The sequence below is a fragment of the Octodon degus genome, unplaced genomic scaffold, assembly GCF_000260255.1.
Source record: "Octodon degus isolate 3935 unplaced genomic scaffold, OctDeg1.0 scaffold00344, whole genome shotgun sequence".
Lineage (NCBI taxonomy): Eukaryota > Metazoa > Chordata > Mammalia > Rodentia > Octodontidae > Octodon > Octodon degus.
The window spans coordinates 763997-783090 of NW_004524920.1; the positions used below are offsets into that span (position 1 = coordinate 763997).

The 19094-nt window shown below is 53.2% G+C and overlaps 2 protein-coding genes across 4 annotated transcripts in view; one reads left to right on the forward strand and one right to left on the reverse strand.

The window, feature by feature from the left end:
* The window catches only part of Akt2 (AKT serine/threonine kinase 2), a 72769-nt gene extending 70150 nt beyond the window's left edge, over positions 1-2619 (forward strand). Inside the window, exon 16 of the transcript XR_002819483.1 lies at positions 2607-2619. The gene's annotated coding sequence lies outside the window, so the exon portion shown is untranslated. The remainder of the gene's footprint in view (positions 1-2606) is intronic.
* On the reverse strand, positions 133-15792 carry Map3k10 (mitogen-activated protein kinase kinase kinase 10). Of its 3 annotated transcripts, XM_023708283.1 has the most exons (11): positions 15539-15792; positions 14628-15451; positions 10897-11077; positions 7565-7737; positions 6954-7129; positions 6136-6382; positions 4609-4725; positions 2692-2866; positions 2484-2596; positions 1461-2165; positions 142-739 (listed from the first exon to the last, which is right to left on the reverse strand). In XM_023708283.1, exons 2-11 carry the CDS (start codon positions 15307-15309, stop codon positions 417-419), a joined length of 2892 nt encoding a protein of 963 aa, XP_023564051.1. In that variant the 5' UTR covers positions 15310-15451; positions 15539-15792; the 3' UTR covers positions 142-416. The 3 variants fall into 3 exon arrangements, with proteins under 3 accessions (XP_004648055.1, XP_023564051.1, XP_023564050.1); XM_004647998.2 differs by having other exon boundaries at positions 133-739; positions 7589-7737; positions 14628-15792; XM_023708282.1 differs by having other exon boundaries at positions 14628-15792.
* Between the last annotated feature and the right edge of the window lie 3302 nt (positions 15793-19094).

The window sequence follows — 19094 nt, forward strand, 5'->3', positions numbered from 1 at the left end:
TCTTGTGGGGACCAATAAGGGGACACAAATGGGATCTCATCCCTTGGCCCTTAGAAGCCCAGGGAGGTGTGTGGGATACAGGAGTGCCCTCTCCCCCCTTGTTCAGGGAAAGATACACAGCCATGCAAGGTAGGGGCAGGGATTACCTTTAATGCTTTTTTTTTTTTTTTTGTGCCAAATCCCCCATGATGCCTTGTCCCTGAGTATCCCTGCCCACCCTCTCCCCCACAGCAGGGTGGGCACAGGGCTCCACCCCTGGGGTACAAAGGAATAAATTAAAGAGTCCCTCCCTCCCTCCTTCCCCAATAAATAGAGTGAGCAACCTGCCCAGGGCTCTGCTCCTCAGGAGTGGCAGGCTGGGGCGGGGCCTGGGGCGCTACATTCAAGGCTGCCCAGGCGGGCAGTGGGGGCAGGCCTCAGGGGGGGCCGTGGGCCCCACATAGGGGCACTGTGCTATCCTGGCTCTGGCCCTCCATGTCCATGTCCAACAGCGTGGGCTGCACGCTGGGAGGCCCTGGGCTTTCCGGAGTGTCAGGCCTACTAGGAGGCGATATGCTGAGCGTCCGCCCAAAGGAGACCAGCTTCCAGGGGTCCAGGCGGGGGCGACTGGCAGCTGGCCGGGGTCTTGGGGCAAAGGTCAGGGTGGTGGGGCGGCCAGGGAACTCAGGGGTCCGACGGCGGGTAGGGAACAGGGCCTGGGGGTCTGGCAGGCGGGGGAAGTCCAGGGCATCTCGAGGGCCTGGGGAGAGAGGATCAGAGAGGTGAGCAGGGTGGGAGAAAGAGGGCAGGTCAAAGCCAGGAACATTTACATGACAAGTGCAGTTTCTGGCTTCTGCAGAATCCTCACACAAGCTTCACACCCTGCAGGCCCACTTTCCAGCAAGACAAGGGCCATCTGCTGCCCCATAGCCATTGACCTCAGTTCTCATCACTCCCGGTGGCTCCCTCAGCTGGGGGAGACTTTGGGGTGTCCCTTAGCCTTTGGAGTTGGCTTTGAGTAGCCAGCCCTAGGACAAACTCCTGTCCCTCCTACACTGGACTGGGTTTTGGTGGACAGACCTGCAGACTGTCTTGGGGCCTGACACTGTTTCTCAGTGGGGCTCTATCAGCACCTCTCTGCACAGCCCAGGCCAAAACCAGACAGTAAGTAACACAAGCGTCTGCGTGGTGGGTTCTCAAATCCTCCCCCTCATCATCGCTTTTGGGGTTGTAAGAGTACTGACTACAGGGCTGGAAGAGTTGGCTGTAGTCCTAGTGCTGTCGTAGTAGCTGTCCACCAGGCGCCGCAGGCATTAGCGTGCCGCCCCCATTCATTTTGCGTATCTGCCGCTCGGCCCCAAATCCATGCGCGGTGCCTTCCTTGCTAGGTGGGAGGCTGAGCCAGCTCGGGGCTGGCAGAAGGGATTGGCGCAAGGGGGATTTCTGCGCCCTGGGTGTGCGGTGCTCCCTCGCTCACTCACCAGGGCCGTGGCCGTGGCCCGTGGGCTCCAGTGGCCCCCGCTGCCCCAGCGCCCCGTCCGATGGCGTCCGCCGATGTCCTCGGTTCACAGAGTGCGCGGCCGTGACGTGGGTGGGAGTGAGCGACTGGCGGGGGTCCTTCTTGAAGCTCTCCAGCTCCAGGTCCACCAGGGGGTTGGTACTGGGTGAGGCTGAGGGCGAGGGCAAAGGCAAAGGCGAGGGAGGGGAGGGAGCCGCCGGTGCAGCCTCGTCGCTGTCTGAGCGCAGCAACGAACGAGTGGAGTTGCAGTCGGACACGGAGGAGAGTGACACGAGGGTGGCTGAGGGCACCAGGCCCGGGCCGGGGACCATGTCATCGCGGCGGCACTGAAGGCGCCCTGGTGGGCTGAGGCCCCGCGGGAAGCGACCGGCGCGGGGAAAAAAGAGGCCATCGAGCCAGCGCCGCTGCTCCTCGCAGTCGGCCGCGCGAGCCTCGGCCACATCTGCACCCAGGCCCACAGCGCTCAGCAGCGTGGCACAGCCTAGCAGCGCAAGGTCGCAGCGCCGCCGCCCATGGCCAGGTCGAGCGGAGGGCGTGGCGGGTGCCGGCTCCCACGGCGCCCGCGCCCCTGGGGAGGGCTCGGTGGGCAGAGGCACCGTGAGGTAGGAGGCGGTGCTGTACGGGGAAGGGGGCACACTGCTGCCTCCGTCTGCCTCCACGAACTCCTCTGCAACAGGAAAGAGGGTCACTGGCTACGGGTCTGGCCCCTGGCCCTGTGGTAAGGCACTGACCCAGTGACCTCTCCAACAGCAAGATCCCCACATGCCATTAAGCATCTTTGTGGAATCTTTCTTCTCCTTGCCCTGGGAATGACCTTCACCCCATACCACCCCATCCTACCCGAGGGATGAGCCATCCACCTTCCCAGAAAACCTCCTATCTTACCCCCTGCCCGGGGAAAGGCTCACCCCTTTGCCCTGGATTATGTTCTCCTGTGGCCACTGCCTCTCCTCCCTCCTGGCGACGAGCACCCACAACTTCTTACCCATCTCATTGAGGCTGGCGAAGCCGGGGGCGATGGGGGTGTGTTTGGGGGATTTGCCTAGGTTGGGGGCACTTGATGACCACTGTTTGCTTCCTTCGCCCAGGGCCTTGAGCCTGCAGGGAGTGTGTGTGGGGGGAGGGGGATGGTCAGCTCTGTGGCTGCCTGGGGGCAGGTGGGCACAGGGGGCGGGCGGGCACTACCCCAGTACCTCTCTTCTCCTCCAGCCCGCTCCTTCTGCAGGGTGGAGCTGGGCCCCCAAGTCCGGCCCTTCTTCTTGCCCCCAACCAGTTCTTCCTTCTTTGGGGGCCCACTGCGGCCCCACGTCCCACTGCCACCACTGCTGCTGCCACTGCTACTGCCACCACCACAGTCCACAGGAGTCACTGGGTTGAGAGAAGCCACGTGGTTACCAAGTATTGGCTGGATTAGCTTCCAGCCTCCCAATCTCCACTCTCAGACTCCTCTCCCTGGGTCAGAGGGGTCTTCCCAGCTCCAGCCATGACCATTCCCTGCTGTAAATCCTGCTGTAGCTCCCACTGCTGTCAGGACACAGTTCTAGCTTTTGGCTTGACCTTCACAGCTGTGCTTAGTCGTTCTTCTCATTCCCCAGCCATGAGGGACCAACTCTACGAAGATTCTTGTTGCCCTCTTCTCTGTTCCTACCACTGTGAGTGTGCCCTAGTTCTGTTCTGGTGTTTGCTACCACTGCATGGTTGTCTGTCTTTGTGTCCCCTGCTAGGGTGACAGCTGGGGTGCCTGGGGCTGGGGGACAGAAATGGGAGTCAGCTTGGCGTCCTTAAACACATAAGTACACTCCAGCAGCTGCCTACCATGTGACCCCAATTGTGACCTTCTCAGCCTTCCAGACCCCCCTGGTCTCACTGGCCTCCAATGCCTTTTTTTTCTTCACAGCAGCCAAAAGGAAGAATCACATCTGACTGCAGCCCTGCCGGGCTCACATCCCTGTAGGGCCTTCTGATGTTTAAAATCAAACCCACTCTGCTCAGTGGCAGAGTGTGTGCTTAGCATGTGTGAGACCCTGGGTTTATCCCCAGCACTGGAAACCACCCAGATCCAGACCCTGATGCTGGCTCTTCAGGCCTCTGAGCCCCCTTTCCATGAATTGTATCCTCCCTTACTCCAGGTGATTCAACCTTACCTTCTCACATAGGCCATCTGCGTGTAAACAGGTGGCTGGCTGTATGTGACAACCTGGCTGGGCTAAGGGAGGCCCGGTTAAGCTGCTAGAGCATTGTTCCTGGGTGTGTCTTGGAGGGGAGGATTTCTGGAAGAGTTTAGCACCTGAGTGGGTAGACAGGCTCACCCTGCTGGACACGGCGGGCATGGGGAGGCCGGAGGATAGCACATCCAGGTCTAGCTGGGGCAACTTGGAAAATAAAACAGGGCTGGGGTCCAGGTCAGTGCACAGGCATTAGGTTCAATCCTCAGAATCAGGAGGCCGAGAGTGATGGCAGTGTCCACCCTCACCACCATGGCTGGGTGCCACCTATTCCCTTGAGGGGCTGGACACTACGGACAGGTGGAGGATGACGATCTTGCTCTCTGCCTGAGTAGGGCCATGTGTCTCCTGCCCTTGGACATCAACATAGCTGGGTTTCAGGTCTTGGGACCTGAATTAAAGTACAGCATCTCTTGCAGGGCTCCAGCTCACAAATGGCAGATTGTGTGATGTCCCAGCCTCCCTCAACCCTTCACCGTAATTCTCTTTCCCCTTGTCTGGGCATATGTGTTGATTCCATCCTCCATCTCACTTCTCTTGTCTTGTGGTGTTAACGACTGAATCTGGGGCCTCCTGCAGACTAAGTGTGGGCTCCATCACTGAGCTACACTCCTCACCCCACCCAAACATTTCTCTCTCTCTCATTCTTTTTTATTTTCCAGGGTTGGGGATTGAACCCAGGGCCTCATGCATGCCAGGCCTGCACTCTACCACTCCAGCCATCCATTTCTTCCCTGATCACTGCTGGAAATGAGCTTGCCTGTTCACTTATCTGTTTCCCAACTGGCCTTGCCTGTCTTGCTCCCTGTCATTCTTTGGCCAGTATATTCTCAGAGATGTTTGCTGACTGACTGGCTGACCGACAGAGACCTTGGAGATACTCACAGCGGATGGCCCTCAGCCTGGGGATGATACTGGGGCTGGCTGGGGGGCTGGCCCCATTGGATCCTTTCCGCTTGTCCAGGGTTGGAGAGGCCTGGACTGTGATCTTATGCTCAAAGCCTGCAAAAAGGAAGAGACTTCCCTAAGCAAATGGCGCATCTCCATGGTAACCAGAGGGCAGTTTCTACTGTAGAGGTACAGGAGGAATCACAGCACGGCAGTGGCATATGTGGCATTCCTTAACAAGTGGCTCTCAAAGTGTGGTCTCCAGACCGGCAGCACCAACATCGGTCAGCAGAAACACATCTGCACAGCTGTAATCCCAGCACACTGGGAGGCTGAGCAGGAGGATTGCAATGTCCAGCCAGCCTGGGCAACTTAGAATTTTGGGGGAGTTTTGGGAGTTTCTGCTCCCATGGGAGGTCCTTAGTGAAAAACTGGCTCAAAATAAAAATAAAAAAAATAGAAAAAAGTGGCTATGTGTGTACTTCAATGCAAAGACCCTGGGTTTCCCTGATACCAAAAAACAAAACAGAAAATCAAAAACCAAATTCCTTGCCCATCCCTAGGTATATGGCTCACATCTAACTGCTTGAGTAAGGATCTGGGCTTGAGGGGCCAGCGTGGCAGTCATGTGCTCCATGTGGCAGTAAAACAATGGAATGCGGCTGGTGCAACTGAGGACCGCGGTTCAATTTTTACTTATTTAATTGTAGTTTTAAAAAAGATACTTCATTTGGTTATGAGATATAAAACTTCGATATGCAAACCTAGTTTTCTGACTCTCAATTTTATGAACACTTACATACAGATAAAAAAGGGGTTTTTCCAGTACTGTCACCCCAGGTTCTCTTGTGTACTCCATTATTGAGTTACACCCCAGAGCCCCCTCTTTCTTTCTGTACTGGGAATTGAACTCACGTCCTTGTGCTTGCCAGTTAGGCACTTGTGTCACTGAGCTATACCCCTGGCCCTATGTATTTCTTTTTCTGGTACTATGGATTGAATCCAGGGAATGCTGAGGTATATCCTCATTCCATGAATGGAATCCCAGCACTGGGGAGGCTGAGGCAGGAGAATCACTATAAGTCTGAGGCCAGCCTGAACTATACAAGACCCTTTGTAGAAAAAAAAAAAAAAAAAAAGTAAAGCTGGGAGATAAAATTATAAACAAAAGTAAAACTGACCACCTTAAAAGTGAAACCAGAAGTCACTGGGAGAAGTCGCAGGAGGCTGTGTTGGGACCAGCATGTGAAGTACTTGGCCTGGTTTTGGGGGTCTCTGCTCCCATGGGAGATGGGAGAGTAACTCCTTCAGCCATATAGTTGTGACTGGGGGGTGTATTTTCTATATATTTAGCAATAAAAGTTTAAAAGGGGGCTGCGGGTGTGGTTTGCTCAGTGAGTCCCATCCCCGACAGTATGGACACACGGACACACACACACACGCCCACACAGGTTAAAAAGAAAACAAGGGGCAGAGATGAGCCTGGGTGTTGGCACTCCCAGCTCAGGAGGCAGGGGGTGGTACCCGAGGGCAGGCTGATGTGGCTGCTGCCTTCCCGCAACTTGAGCAGGCGGCTGCGCTTGAAGTTGCCCTTGCGCTTTCGGACCCGGGGCTTCTCCTGGCTAAGCTGGCACATAAGCAGGTGGAGCTCGCGCTCCACGATGTCCATCTCGCGCTCCGCCAGCTCCTGCTCGCGCCGCCGTAGCTGCTCCTCCTGGAAGCGCTGCTCCTGCGCCGCGCGCAGCAGCTCCTCCTCCCGGCTGCGCAGCTCCTGGAGGAGTGGGGGGCTCAGCCTCTGCAGCCACCATGCGCCTGGCACTGCGGGTCCCCTGGGCGTGTGCACCAGGGCATCTTGCTATGGGACACAGTGGGTTCCCATTCCCACTCACACCTTACAATCCAAGGTGCGTGCCAGGGCAGGGGCCTGCATTAGGCCAAAAATGGGGTCCCTTTCCCTTTCCTCTTTTTTCTCCTTGGCAAGCTAGGGATCCAGTATGCTAAGCAAGTGCTCTACCACTGAGCTACACTCTCAGTACTTTTTCTCTTTCTTTCCTCTTGCCTTCCTCTTTTGTTTTAATTTTTAGTTTTTCGGTCTTTTTGAGACAAGTTCTTGCTCTGCAGTTCAGGCTGGCCTTGAGCCCACTATGTAGCCCAGGCTGGCCTCGAACTTGCAACCATCCTCCTGCCCCAGCATCCCGACTGCTAGTTATGGCATGCACCACACCTGGCCAACACAAGAAGACCTAGCATGGACCCAAAGGCTGTGGTTCTAGGGCACGGGTGGTGGGCCTACGGCATCAGAACCCAGGGCTCCTGCTCCACCCTCCCACCTAGTCCTTCACCTTTTCCTTGGTCCTAAGGTCATCAAACATGTGCTGAATCTCCAGCTTCCAGTCTTCCTGCAGCGAATGGAAGGACTCCAGCGGCATCTGGAACAGGGCTGACTGCTCGATGACTTCAAGTTGCTTCAAGATGCTGCCGAAATCTGGCCTTCCATGCGGGTCAGGGTCCCAGCATTCTGGAGAGGAGGGGGGCAGATAATGGTGTGGGGGGTCAGGGGCTTATGTGGGGAGATCAGTGCACTGCAAGGAAGGCGGGGATTCTGGGAACTGTGGACAAACATCTTCCAGGGAGCCATAGTGAAGGAATTCAAAGTCAAGTTTTCAGCAACTTTAACTCAATGGAATGCTGAGACAAAGAATCTGTTCCATGGGGTGGGGCTGGTGGTGTAACACAGGTTTAGGCAGAAACCCCAAGGCCAAGGACTCCCAATAGGATGCCCTCAAGTGCTTAGGGCCTGGCCAGAGCCTGGCTGCAAATCCGTGGGGCCTCGTGGGAGGGAGTCTAGAGCTGGCCATGGGGTTCCAGCGTGTTCTCCCTCCTGAGTCTTTGGGTGGGGAGTAAAGGGGGAAGGCTGGGCCCAAGAGCTCCTGCCACCCAAAGCTGAGCCTACCCTTTCCATGGGGCCCTGGCTCACCCTCCAGTAGGCGGGCAAAGGGCTCGGGGCACGTGGAGGGGATGGGCAACGTCAGCTTGTTCATAGCTACGCCATACGCCACAGCCAAGGCGTCGATTTCGCGGTAGGGGACCTCACCAGTCAGCAGCTCCCAGAGCAGCACCCCGAAGCTGCAGACAGGGGAGAGGCAGAGGTGATGCTGCAGCTCCCTCCCCGACCAACACACCTAAGTCCCAGCTCTGCAGCTCTCCTGCGGGGCCTCCTCACCAGGTGTTACAGTCCAAGCAACTGACTGACCTCCTGGGCCTGGTCCTGAGGCAGGGTAGGTGCAGGCCCTCTGATGGCTCCCCTTTGCTCTGCCCCTTTTCTTTAGCCCTAGCCTGGAAACCTCAAATGGATCCCCCATACCTGCTAGGCAGATCTACCCTTCTCAGCCCTGACCTTGGATGACCCTGAGAATCCAGCCTCTAACACTCAGCCCCTTTCCAACCCTGACTTCCTCTTCCAGCCATGTGGAATGGTTTGCTAAGACCTGTTCTTCCTGCCGCTGGCCCTTGCACATGCTTTTTCCTGGATGAATAAGTCTGTAAATCTTCACTCAGGCTGCCCTCTGCCAGGAAGCATTCCTCGATTCTCCAGCCTCTGAAACTCGGTGAGAGGCTGTTCCTCTACCTTCCTATAGAATCCACAGCACTTACCTCAAAAACCAAGTTAGCACTAATTGATACTTATAGGTACTTACTCTGGGCCAGGCACTGTTCTAGGCAACCCTTGATAATCCTCACAACAGCCCTGTAAGGCAGAAGGCATCGGTATGTCTACCATTTAATCCAAGGAGCAGGTGCAGGCTCAGAGAGGTTAAACTACTTGCCTGAGGCCACACAGCTGTAAGTGGTAGAGCCGCACCTGATCTCAGGTCTGCCTGCAGAGTGCCCTTCAAGGACATGCAACACCAGAGTGTGTGTCACTGTGCCACAGTCACCTGTGTGTGTATCTCCCCCAGTTAACCTTCTGGACCCTGATAACTATGCTGTGCAGGTTCTAATGTGCCACAGATCTCGGTTCTCTCCCAATATCCATTCCTGTATTTCTGTAATTTATTTACGCACCTGCTGTGTGCTAGGTACTGTCGTAGGTGGTGGAAGGAGACACAACTGTAGTCCTCATGCAGCTGACAGCCTCCCCTTCCTCCCCAGAGACAGCACTAGTGATGTGAGCTGGGCCAATGTTGCCTGAGATTACTTCCCATCCTTCTTTGAGGCTATTTCCATGACTACACTTCAGGCCAATGGGATGAAGAGCCATATGTGGGGGCAAGTGGTTCTACCAGGTGTTCTTGAAGAGGCACGCGTTTCCTCTTTTCCTTCTGATTGGAGTGTGGGCATAAAACCTGGAGCTCAAGTAGCCATTCTGGATCATGAAGTGAATTTGGGAATTAAGGCTACCCAAGGTGGAAGAGAACAGTGGTTTTCAACCGGAGATAGCATGATCCCTGCCATGTCCCTAGGGTGGGGTGTTCTGATTGTCACAGGGGCCAAGTAGTGTCACTGACATCTGGTGTCTGGGAGCCATAGATTTTTCTTTTTTGGTACTGGGAATGGAGCTCAGGACCTTGTGCTTGCCAGGCAGGTGCTGTGCTGCTAAGTTATATCCCCAGTCTGAGCTATAGGTGTTTCTTATGCTGAAAAGCAAGGGACAGTGCTTGCTTCTCAGCATAAGAAATACCTATTTCTTATGGTAATAAGGGGGAAACCCCAAGTCTGCTACACCCTTTTGAGGATGGGGATGGTGGTGCATGCCCACAACCCAAGCATCCTGGGAGGCTGAGGCAGAACAGCAAGTTCACACCCAGCCTGGGAAACTTATTTAGTGAGACCCTGACTCAAATAACAAAACAGGTCAGGACCATAGCTCCATGTACAGGCCCTGGAATCCATCTGGGGAGTGGGGGCAGGGAGAGCCTAAATTCTCGGTACTGGGGACAATTACATCCTGTGCTTTCCACGGGAACGAAAACTGCAGTCTTGTTTTGTTTGGGGTTTCTCTTTTGCAGCAGAAGTCGATAAGGTGCCCTAAGTGGATGCCTGATGTAAAGCTGCCCGGAACTTCTCCAAGGAGCTGTTCTGCTCGAGGGGGAACCCGAGACATCTTGTCTGATGGGTCTCGGACCCAAACTCATGAATTCCTTGGACAACGTGGAGCCTCAGCTGGGACAGAAGTCACAGCACAAAGGGAGACCTGGGTTTGGCTCTTCCCAAGTGAAGGTGCTGGGTTGCCTGTCAACTCCGTGGCTACTTCTGTCCTTTAGAATCCATTCTGCACCTCATAGCCAAGGGAGCTTTTAACACGCTCAATCAGATCACATTCATAAACCATTCATAACCCTTTCACTGCACTCAGAGTGAAACCAAGGCGCCTGCTTCCCCTAGGTCCTGCGGCGCCGCATAGCTGCTAGCCAGGCTGCTGCCACATGGGCTCTGGCTAACTCTCTGGACCGGAACACACCCATTCTCACCTCCACACTTCCTCTGCATCCCCCGATAGTGCAGCTGGTTCCTTGTTACTCAGAGGCCCTTACAGCACTTACTGTCTGCCTCCCAGCCCCATGCAATGTCTAACAGTTCTCACTGTCTTTTAATTTAATTGCAATTTTCATAATTTAAAAAATGGCTTCTTTTAGAACCACGTGTGATCCTCATGCCTGTAGTCCCAGCACTTGGGAGGCCGAGACAGGAGGATCACTGTGAGTGTACAGCTAGTCGGCGCTATCTAGCGAGACCCTGTCTCAATAAGCAAAAAAAAAGTTAAACAAAAATTTTTTTAAAAGATGGCTGTTAGTTTTTTGTGTATTTTATAAACTGATTCTTCCTGAGGGCAGGATCTCCACTTTTGTTCCTGGGATGACGTGCAGGGAGGTGAATGGCTGGCTGGCTGGCTGGCTCTAGAGGTTCTCATTTCCCCTGCTACCAGCAGACTCTATGTACTAATTGGGGTGGGCCAAGGGCCTCTTAGTGCTCACATCCTTGTCCTATCTTCATCCTCTTCCTCCTCATCTTAGTTCTTTTGCATTGCCTGGGCTGGGACCCACAGCCTTGTACATGCGAGGCAAGTGCTCTACCACGGGGCCACACCCAGCCCTGTCCTAGCTCTACAGTTTTTGAGCTTTTTCTCCTAGTTCAAGTCCCTCCTCAAGGTCATCTCTGCTGCCAGAGCTCCTTCACAGCTTAGGCAGTGCTCCCTTTCAGGGGCCCCTCTTCCAGGTCCCGATCTGACAGCCGTCCCGTCCTTCCCCCCTTCCTCCAGGCCCCCCCATCCCTGCCTCTCAGCACCTCCAAACATCACTGCTTTTGGAGAAGAGGGAGAGACGGATAACCTCCGGGGCCATCCAGGCGTAGGTTCCCGCGGCGCTCATTTTGGTGGTCTTGTGCCACTCGCGGGCCAGGCCAAAGTCTGTGATCTTGAGCACCGTATCTGCAAGGTTGTGGTTCTCGATGGCCTCCAGGATAAGGACTGGGAGTGGGAGGGAGAAAAAGATGGGTCACCCAGACCTGGGGGGCTGCAGCCCTGAGCATACTGGCCCTCTGTTCTGGCCCCCACTACCTCTGGGTGCCCCACGCTGGGGTAACTAGGTTTCAGCCTGGAACTCCAGGCAACCAAATTCCTGTCCTACCAGTTCCTTCCCCAAGGCCTCTGTTCTGCCAACTCCAACTTAAATTGTGGGGAATGCAACAAATGCCAAGAACCAATGGCCAAGGCCTGAATTTTCCTCAGTTCAGGCCTTGACTTCCTACCCAGCTTGGAAGTGGGTACTGCCAACCATGAGTAGAAAGGAAAATGTGGTTTTCCTTCTGTCTTTACCACCTTGGTGGTCTCCTGTAGGTGAGGGCCCTGATGCCACCTCTTCCTGTGTCCACACTCTGCCCAGTGACTTTGCAGCTCTTCCACTACCAAGGCAGAATGGGTTTTCCCATCTTCTGACTCTCAAATTGCCATAATATGATTTGCCTTGGCCAAGGATGAGGTGGACATGACAGGGCGTTACTTCCATACCTAGCCTATACGTGCCTCTGGGGCACCTGCCATCATGGTGACAACAAGCCTTGGTCAGGCAACTGGTCCAAGGAAGATGGAGAGACTTGGAGCAATGCCTCTCAGTGGAGCCCAGCTAACTGGCTTTACCTCCAGCTTGCCTGGAAGTGCACCAGCAGAGACAAGTGACTGCTGTGTTAAGACACTGAGTTCTGGGGCTGGGGAGATGGCTCAGTGGAATAAGCGCTTCTCTGGCAAGTGCAAGGGCCTGAGTTCAATCCCCGGTTCCGCAAAAAAAAAAAAAAAAAAAAAAAAAAAAGAAAAGACACTGAGTTCTCAAAATACTTTGTTATGCAGCATCATTGTGAAAACATTTGACTAATCCATTCCCCAAGCATACTGAATGGCTCCAGCTCACCTGCTGCCTTGGGTTATTACTAACCAGGATCACAGTCATAGCTAAGATTCATTGCAAGCTAAGTCCTTTACAAGAATGGACTTTCACACAACCTATTTTTGCTGACTAGCAAACTGAGGCTCAGAGGAGTCCCTTGGCTGAGATCACATGGCTAGGAGATGGCAGGACAAAGACCTTTCATCAGGGCCCAATGGCTTAGCTGGTATGCTATTTTAAGTTTTCTATCACCACCTCTCCTCTGTTAAATGGGGATGATGACATTTATCTCTTAGGGTTATACAGTAAAGATTTATTGCTGAGAGGCCATGGCAGGAGGATCAAAAGTTCAAGCCCAGCCTGGACAACCTAATGAGAGCTTGTCTCAAAATATAGTGGGGCCTCAGTTGACAAGTTAATTCCTTCCACAGTTCTGATCATAAACTGATTTGATCAAGAACTAAATCAAATTCATTGGTTAGGTTCAAGTTGACTTTCTAGAGCAATCTGATTCTATTCTCATCCAATTTGGTTTGCAACCAGAATCATAGAAAGAATTAAGTTTGTGAACTGAGATACCACTGTAAACAATAAAGAACACTGAGGGGCTTGCTAGATAGTTCAGAGGATTAAAGTGCCTGCTTAGGTAGATGCAGGAACTGGGGTTTGACCCCCCCATGTGCCATACCGGCCCCCCACGCGTGGTGGTGCATGCCTATAATCCCAGTGTTTGGGAGGCTGAAAACAGGAGGATCACTATAAGTCTGATCTGTGTAGTGAGACCCTGTACTAAATACAAACAAAAAAAAAAAAAGATAGAAAAAGAAAGGAAGGAATAAAAAAAAAAAAGAAACAATAAAGAGCACTGGAGAAATAGTTCAATGCTAAGGCTCTGGGGTCCAATCCCTAGTACAAAACAAACAACTCCACCTACCCTTTGTCCAAAATGTACTGATGACAGAAAAACTTGGTGTATGGATCATGCCATGAATTAGCAGGGTTGATTAGAGATAAAAAAGGAGCCTCAGCCTTCAGCAGGAGCATGCTGGTGGCCCCGCCTCCACTCACCAGCATCAGAAGCTGGAGTGTGGGCATCAGTGAAGGCCGGGGTCACCTACTTGCATCTGTCTTGCTTAGCCCCCCAGCCTGGACATAGTCTGGGGATGTAATGGGCACTTGATAGCTATCTGCTGAGTGACTGCCTGGCTCAGGAGGTGAGGATGACTCCGCCCTCTGCTCAAGGGGCTTACGTTTGCAGTTGGTGAAGACATGGCAACAAAGCATTTGGAAGGGTTCAAACAAATATGAAAGTATAGGCCTGGTAGGAATCAGAAGCAGATGCAACGTGAGTGCTGAGGGCAAAGGGAAACTCATGATTCTGAGCGTGAGTGTGAACCGCGTGAGGGCAGGGAACATGTTGGCCTCTTTTATTGTGGATCACTCTGGTTTTTAGCATGAGATCTATCCTTGCAAATAGCAAGTGAAAGAATGAAGGCAAATTAAACAAACAAAAAAAAGGTGAAGGGAGTGAGATGGGACAGAGCAAGATTGGGAAAGCTGGGAAGGTGGGCTCTTCCCCTGCTGTGCGCCTAGGATAGTGCCTGGCATTCTGGAACACATGAGTGATGAATGAATGAAATGTCTAGTTTTTGACTACTGCCAGGTAGAAACATATGTTGGTCTCTTAGTCCTAACATATGTTGGGTTCCTAACATAATAGGCGCTTGAGGAATATTGGCTCATGCTCCGAGATGCTCTTTGGTCTAGATATGAGTTCTGGGACACCTTCTCTTCTACGTGGCCCCATTATTGGACCAACCAACCAACCAACCAACCAACCAACCAACCAACTTTACAGACCCAGTGCTAGGACAGGCAGCTTGGATGTTTTTATAGAAGCCACATGTGTTTTTTTCCTCCTTCATCTTTTCCAGTTTGCCTCAGATGCCTAGCAGGACTCTAGGAAGTGTTCCTCAGCTAGAGACAATTCTGTCCCTCAAGTGACACATGGCAATGTCTGGAAACTTTTTCAGCTGCCATAGTCAGGGACAGAAGGCAGGAATGCTAATGGCATTTTGTAGGTACAGAACAAGGATGCTGCTATATAACCTAAAAGGCACAGGATAGTCCCCAACAACATCTAGCCACAAATGTTGACAGAGCCAGGGTTGAGAAACCCTAACTCCAGGTAGACAAGGTCATTTTTGTGTCTTCTAGCTCGACTCTGAAGGGCTGCGGTGACAGCTCAGTGGAATAAGCACCTGCATGGCAAGCTCAAGGTCCTGAGTTCAATTCCTGGTACCAAATAAAAATAAAAATAAACAACAACAAAACAAAAATGACAAACAAAAACACCCCCCAAAACTAGATGGACTCTGGCTTCATGATGGGAGGGCTGGCACCGTGCGGGTGTTCCCGGCATAGTCTGGGAGTCAGTTCAGTCCTTCCACTTTTCTCAGCCTTCTTTTCCACCTTGATGGCAGCAACGCCTGCCTCACTTGGCCCTGACCATACACAGCTGCCCCATCTCGCTCGAGGCACAGCACCATCTGCTACTCCTTCACCCTGTTTCCACCACCTGGGCTTGGCTTGGCAGAGCTCTGTGGAAGGAAGTTTTGGGGAGAGTACACCACTTACTGTTGATGGATTTGAGGTCCCGGTGGATGATGGGTACTGGGGCGTCGTTGTGTAGGTAGTTCATGCCCCGGGCCACCTGTACAGCCCAGTTGACCAGCACATGAGGGGGCACCCGGCGACCTGCCAGCACCCTGCTCAATGCCCCTCCCCGGGCATACTCCATCACCAGGCAGAGGTGAGGAGGGCTGAGGCAGGCGCCCCGCAGGGCAATGATGTTGGGGTGCTGCAGGGCTCCAAAAAGTCGGGCCTCCTGGCGCACCTGCTCCGCTGTCACTGCCGGGTCCCGTTCAGGGTCTAGGCGAGCGGCCTTGACAGCTACCTCCTCTCCGCGCCACAGGGCCCGGTAGACCTTGCCAAAGCCCCCGACACCGATGATCTCTTCTAGCTGCAGCTCGTGGAAGGGGATCTCCTGGGGCAGCTGGAGGCCCGCGGGTGTGGCGGGCACGGTGGGGGCCACGTAGTTGCTCGGGAAGACGCCCACACGGCCGCTGGGCAGCTGCCCGGTCCACCAGCCCTCATCGCCGGATACTGCACAGTCCTGGGAAAGCACCTGGACGCGGTCGCCCCTCCGCAGGGTCAGCTCCTCCTCGCCAACCGCCTCATAGTCAAACACCGCGGTCCAGACAGGCCCCGTGGGGGTCGTGCCCCATTCCTTGGCCGCCGCCCCCTCCTCCTCCTCCATGGGGGAGGGGCCGGGGGCTGCGGGAGGCCGCTTCACGCAGGCTGCCCGCGGGATGCAGAGGGCGGGCCCGGGCGGCCGGGATGGGGGGCTGTCCCTGCAGGCCCTAGGCGGCTTCTGGGGGCCATGGCTGCGGGGGGCTCCACTGGAGCAGAAAAAAACAAAAAATCTTAAAAAGGCAGGATTGGCTGTCCAGGCTGGGGGCGGTTCGGGAATGGGGCGGCAGGTTCACCTGTTTCCAACCCAAACGTCAGGGCGCTAAGCGCGTCTGGCCGCGCGGGGTCCGCAGGCGGGGGCCGAGGGCGAGGGCAGCAGGCAGCCGCCCCTCCTCGCGCCTCTCACCCCGCGCAGCTCCACCGGCGGCCCCCGGCTCCGCATCCCCGGGCCACGACCGCCGGGCTGGGCGGGGTGGCGTGGCCCCGGGGGCGGCCGCCCCGGTACGGGGTGGCGCGCCCCTCGACCTCCTCACGCGCGCGGCGCCTGGGCGGCCCCCATCCTTCGCCCCGGGCTTTCGGTGGGCCCCAGCCCCGGCCCCCGCCCGCGCCGCTTCCAGGGGCCGCCGGCAGTGGTGGACTGACGCGGTGCCCCCGCCGCGGTGTCGCCTGGGAGTTGTAGTCCTTAGCCGCGCGGCTCCGGGCCCTGTCCACCCCAGAACCTAGCTGTCACCTCGGCCTCAGTAGGGACCCTTCGCGGCCGAGGAAAGCCTCTGATGAAAAAAGCCTCGCCTCGGACCTTCGCTACCGCCCAGTGGATTGGGCGTTTGGGAGAGGAGACCAACGCTTCCCTCTGGCCCAGCACGGATCCCAACCCAGGGTAGGGCTGAGGGAATCGACGAGCTTAGCAAGGCGAAAAACATGGAGCTGAGCTAGTGGTGGTTATTTCCCGGAACTTCGAACGTAGGCACACAAGGTCCCCACTCCGGACGGTCCCTTGGGGAACCTCCCGATCTGCGATGCATGTCGGGAAATGTAGTCCTTCGAAGGAATCCGGCTTTTTGAGAAGTGAACCCTGAAATGCGCTTCAGTGAATGATGGCTCCAGCAAGCTGAGGGGAGGAGGCTAGCTGGTGTAAAGACCTGTGCAATGTAGATAGAGCTAGCTAATGTGTTTATGGCACTTGAGGATGTCATAGCCACGTCTGCTTCCCCCGCAGTTAAGTTCTGCAGAAGCCATCCTATCATAATGTCACTTTTCATTTTGAGGGATTTAGTACACATCTTACGCGATTCTGGTCTGGAGACAGTAACTTTTTTTTTTGCTTGTTTGAGACAGAGTCTTGCTGTGCAATTCAGGCTGGTCTTCAACTTCCAGGTTGGCCTCGAACTCGCAGTGATCTTTCTGCCTCAGCCTCCTGGGAGTGTTGGGATTACCGGATGCCCCATCATGGCCGGCAGTAACTTTTGATTAAAACCATATTCATTGGAATTTAAAATGTGATTCAAAGTGTACTATTCTTAATTAGTCTGCTATTTTGATGTAGGAGGAATCTTGTTTCAATTTCTTCATCTGCACTGACAGATTTGCCATGTGGCATTACATGGTAACAAGCACAGTGACCCTTACACCAGTAAATCAACTAGTTTATCTGAAGGGAGACATTTCTCTGGATTTTCAGGTAGTCTGTCTTTCCTTTTTTTTTTTTTTTTCTTCTGGAACCAGGGCCCTTGAGCTTGCCAGGCAGGTGCTTACACCGCCAAGCTACCACCCCAGCACCCCATTGAACTATATCTCTAGCCCTTTTCATTTTTTATTCTGAGATAAGGACTCACTAAGTTGCCAAGGCTGGACTAGAACCTGCTATCCTCCTACCTCTGCCTCTGGAATAGCCGGTTTGAAGGTGTGCAACAGCACACCCAGCCCTCCTGAGCACAAGCCCCTTCCTTGCCCCTTCCCCCATGGGGCTTGGAATACACCTTGTATGTAGCCCAGGCTGACATCACACTTGAGGTAATCCTCCTGCCTCAGCCTCCTGAGTGCTGGAATTATAGGCGTGTACCACCACTCCTAGCTTTATTTAGTTATTTATGATTGGGATATTATTTATTATTTTCATGCTATTGCTTTTTTTTTTGTTTTTAATGATGTGTTTCTATTGCTATGTTTGCAGTGGCTTTTTATCACAGTAAGAACAGCCTGCTGGCCCGTGCCCTCCCCAGCCCTGCCCCTTGCCTTAAGTCTCCATGTAGGGGATCCTTGGGGGCCACTTGGCTGTTTGGGGCTTGATGAAACAGGGATGTGAGTTAAAGCTGTTACAAGAAAGACTTGAGATGCGGAAGCTATTGTGTTCTGGTTTTTTTTTTTTTTAATGCTGAGCTAGGATTTGACTGCTTTGTTGAACTCATTCTTAGCTATTTTGGAAGCGCTTTATAGATACTACCCACTTTTCTAGCTAGATATTGGCCCAAAAAATCACTGTTCAAGCTGGGTGAGGGGGTTCATGCCTGTGATGCCAGCACTGGGGGGGGGGGCTGAAGCAGGAGGATCATTGGGAGTTCGAAACCAGGCTGAGCTACAAAGTGGGCTCAAGGCCAGCCTGAACTGCGTAGTGAGACCCTGTCTTAAAAAGACAAAAAACAAAAAAATCACTGTTTAGTTTTCCCAATCTTTCTCTCACTCTCTCCCTTTGGCTGAGAGTTTCAGTGCAATATTGAATGGCAGTGGTATGAACGGTAATTCTTTTCTCACTCTAGCCTTTTAAAGGAATAATCCTAAAATGATATTATTAAGTATGCTATTTTCAGTAAGTTTCTTTCTTTTTTTTTTAGTACCAGGGATTGAACTCAGGACCTTGTGCTTACCAGGCAAGTGCTTATTCCATTGAGCTATCTCCCTGGCTTTTCAGTAAGTTTCTATAAGTCCTTTATCTCATTTATTATGTTCTGTTACTAATTTGCTAAGAGTTGAAAAGATGTTGAATTTTGTCAAATGTTTTCCACATTTATAAGGACTTTTTTTTTTCTCCTTGAATGCCTTCAGGGCACTTTTGCATGGCTGGAGTGTTGTGGGGATCGAACTACAGCAAACTGAGGCTGCCAGCATTGTGGAAGCAGCCACTTAAAGAACTGAGCTAGGGCTGGGCCCCCCTTTTTTCCACATTTATTAATGTGATTTGATAAGTTTTCTGGTATTATTATTGTTGTTGTTGTTATTATTATTATTATTGATTTTTGAGACATGGTCTTGCTATGTAGTTTAGGCTTATGTTTAACTCAGTATGTACCCCAGGCTGACCTGGAACGCATGGGGATCTTCCTGCCTCAGCCTCCTGCTGGCTAGGATTACAGGTGTGTGCCATCATGCCTGGCTGGTTGTCTGCTTTTAATTTGTTAATATGCAACATTTATTTATTTATTAATTATGTATTTAGTACAGTCTACAGGGTCTCACTATACAGATCTGACTTCTAGTGATCCTCCTGTTTTCAGCTTCCCAAGTGCTGAGATTACAGGTGCGTGCCACCACACCCAGTCTCAGTTGCAATCTCAGTGTGTCACAGGGGTAAGGCCAGCACTACATGCTGAGGATCGAACCCCAGTCCCTGCTCCTGCCTAAGCAGGTGCTTTAGTCTGCTGAGCTATCTGGTTGGCCCATTAATTTGTTGATGTGAGACTACCCTCATTCTCACTTTCACCAGCACCAATTTAATTTAATTTATTTATTTATTGTGGCTGGCTTAGCCCACCCTGGGGGTGGGACTGGCATGGCATGTGGTGCTGTGGTCCCTGCGCATTTACCTAAGCTTGCCTAATCAGTCGCTTTAGACAGTTGAGCTATCTTGCCAACCCTTTA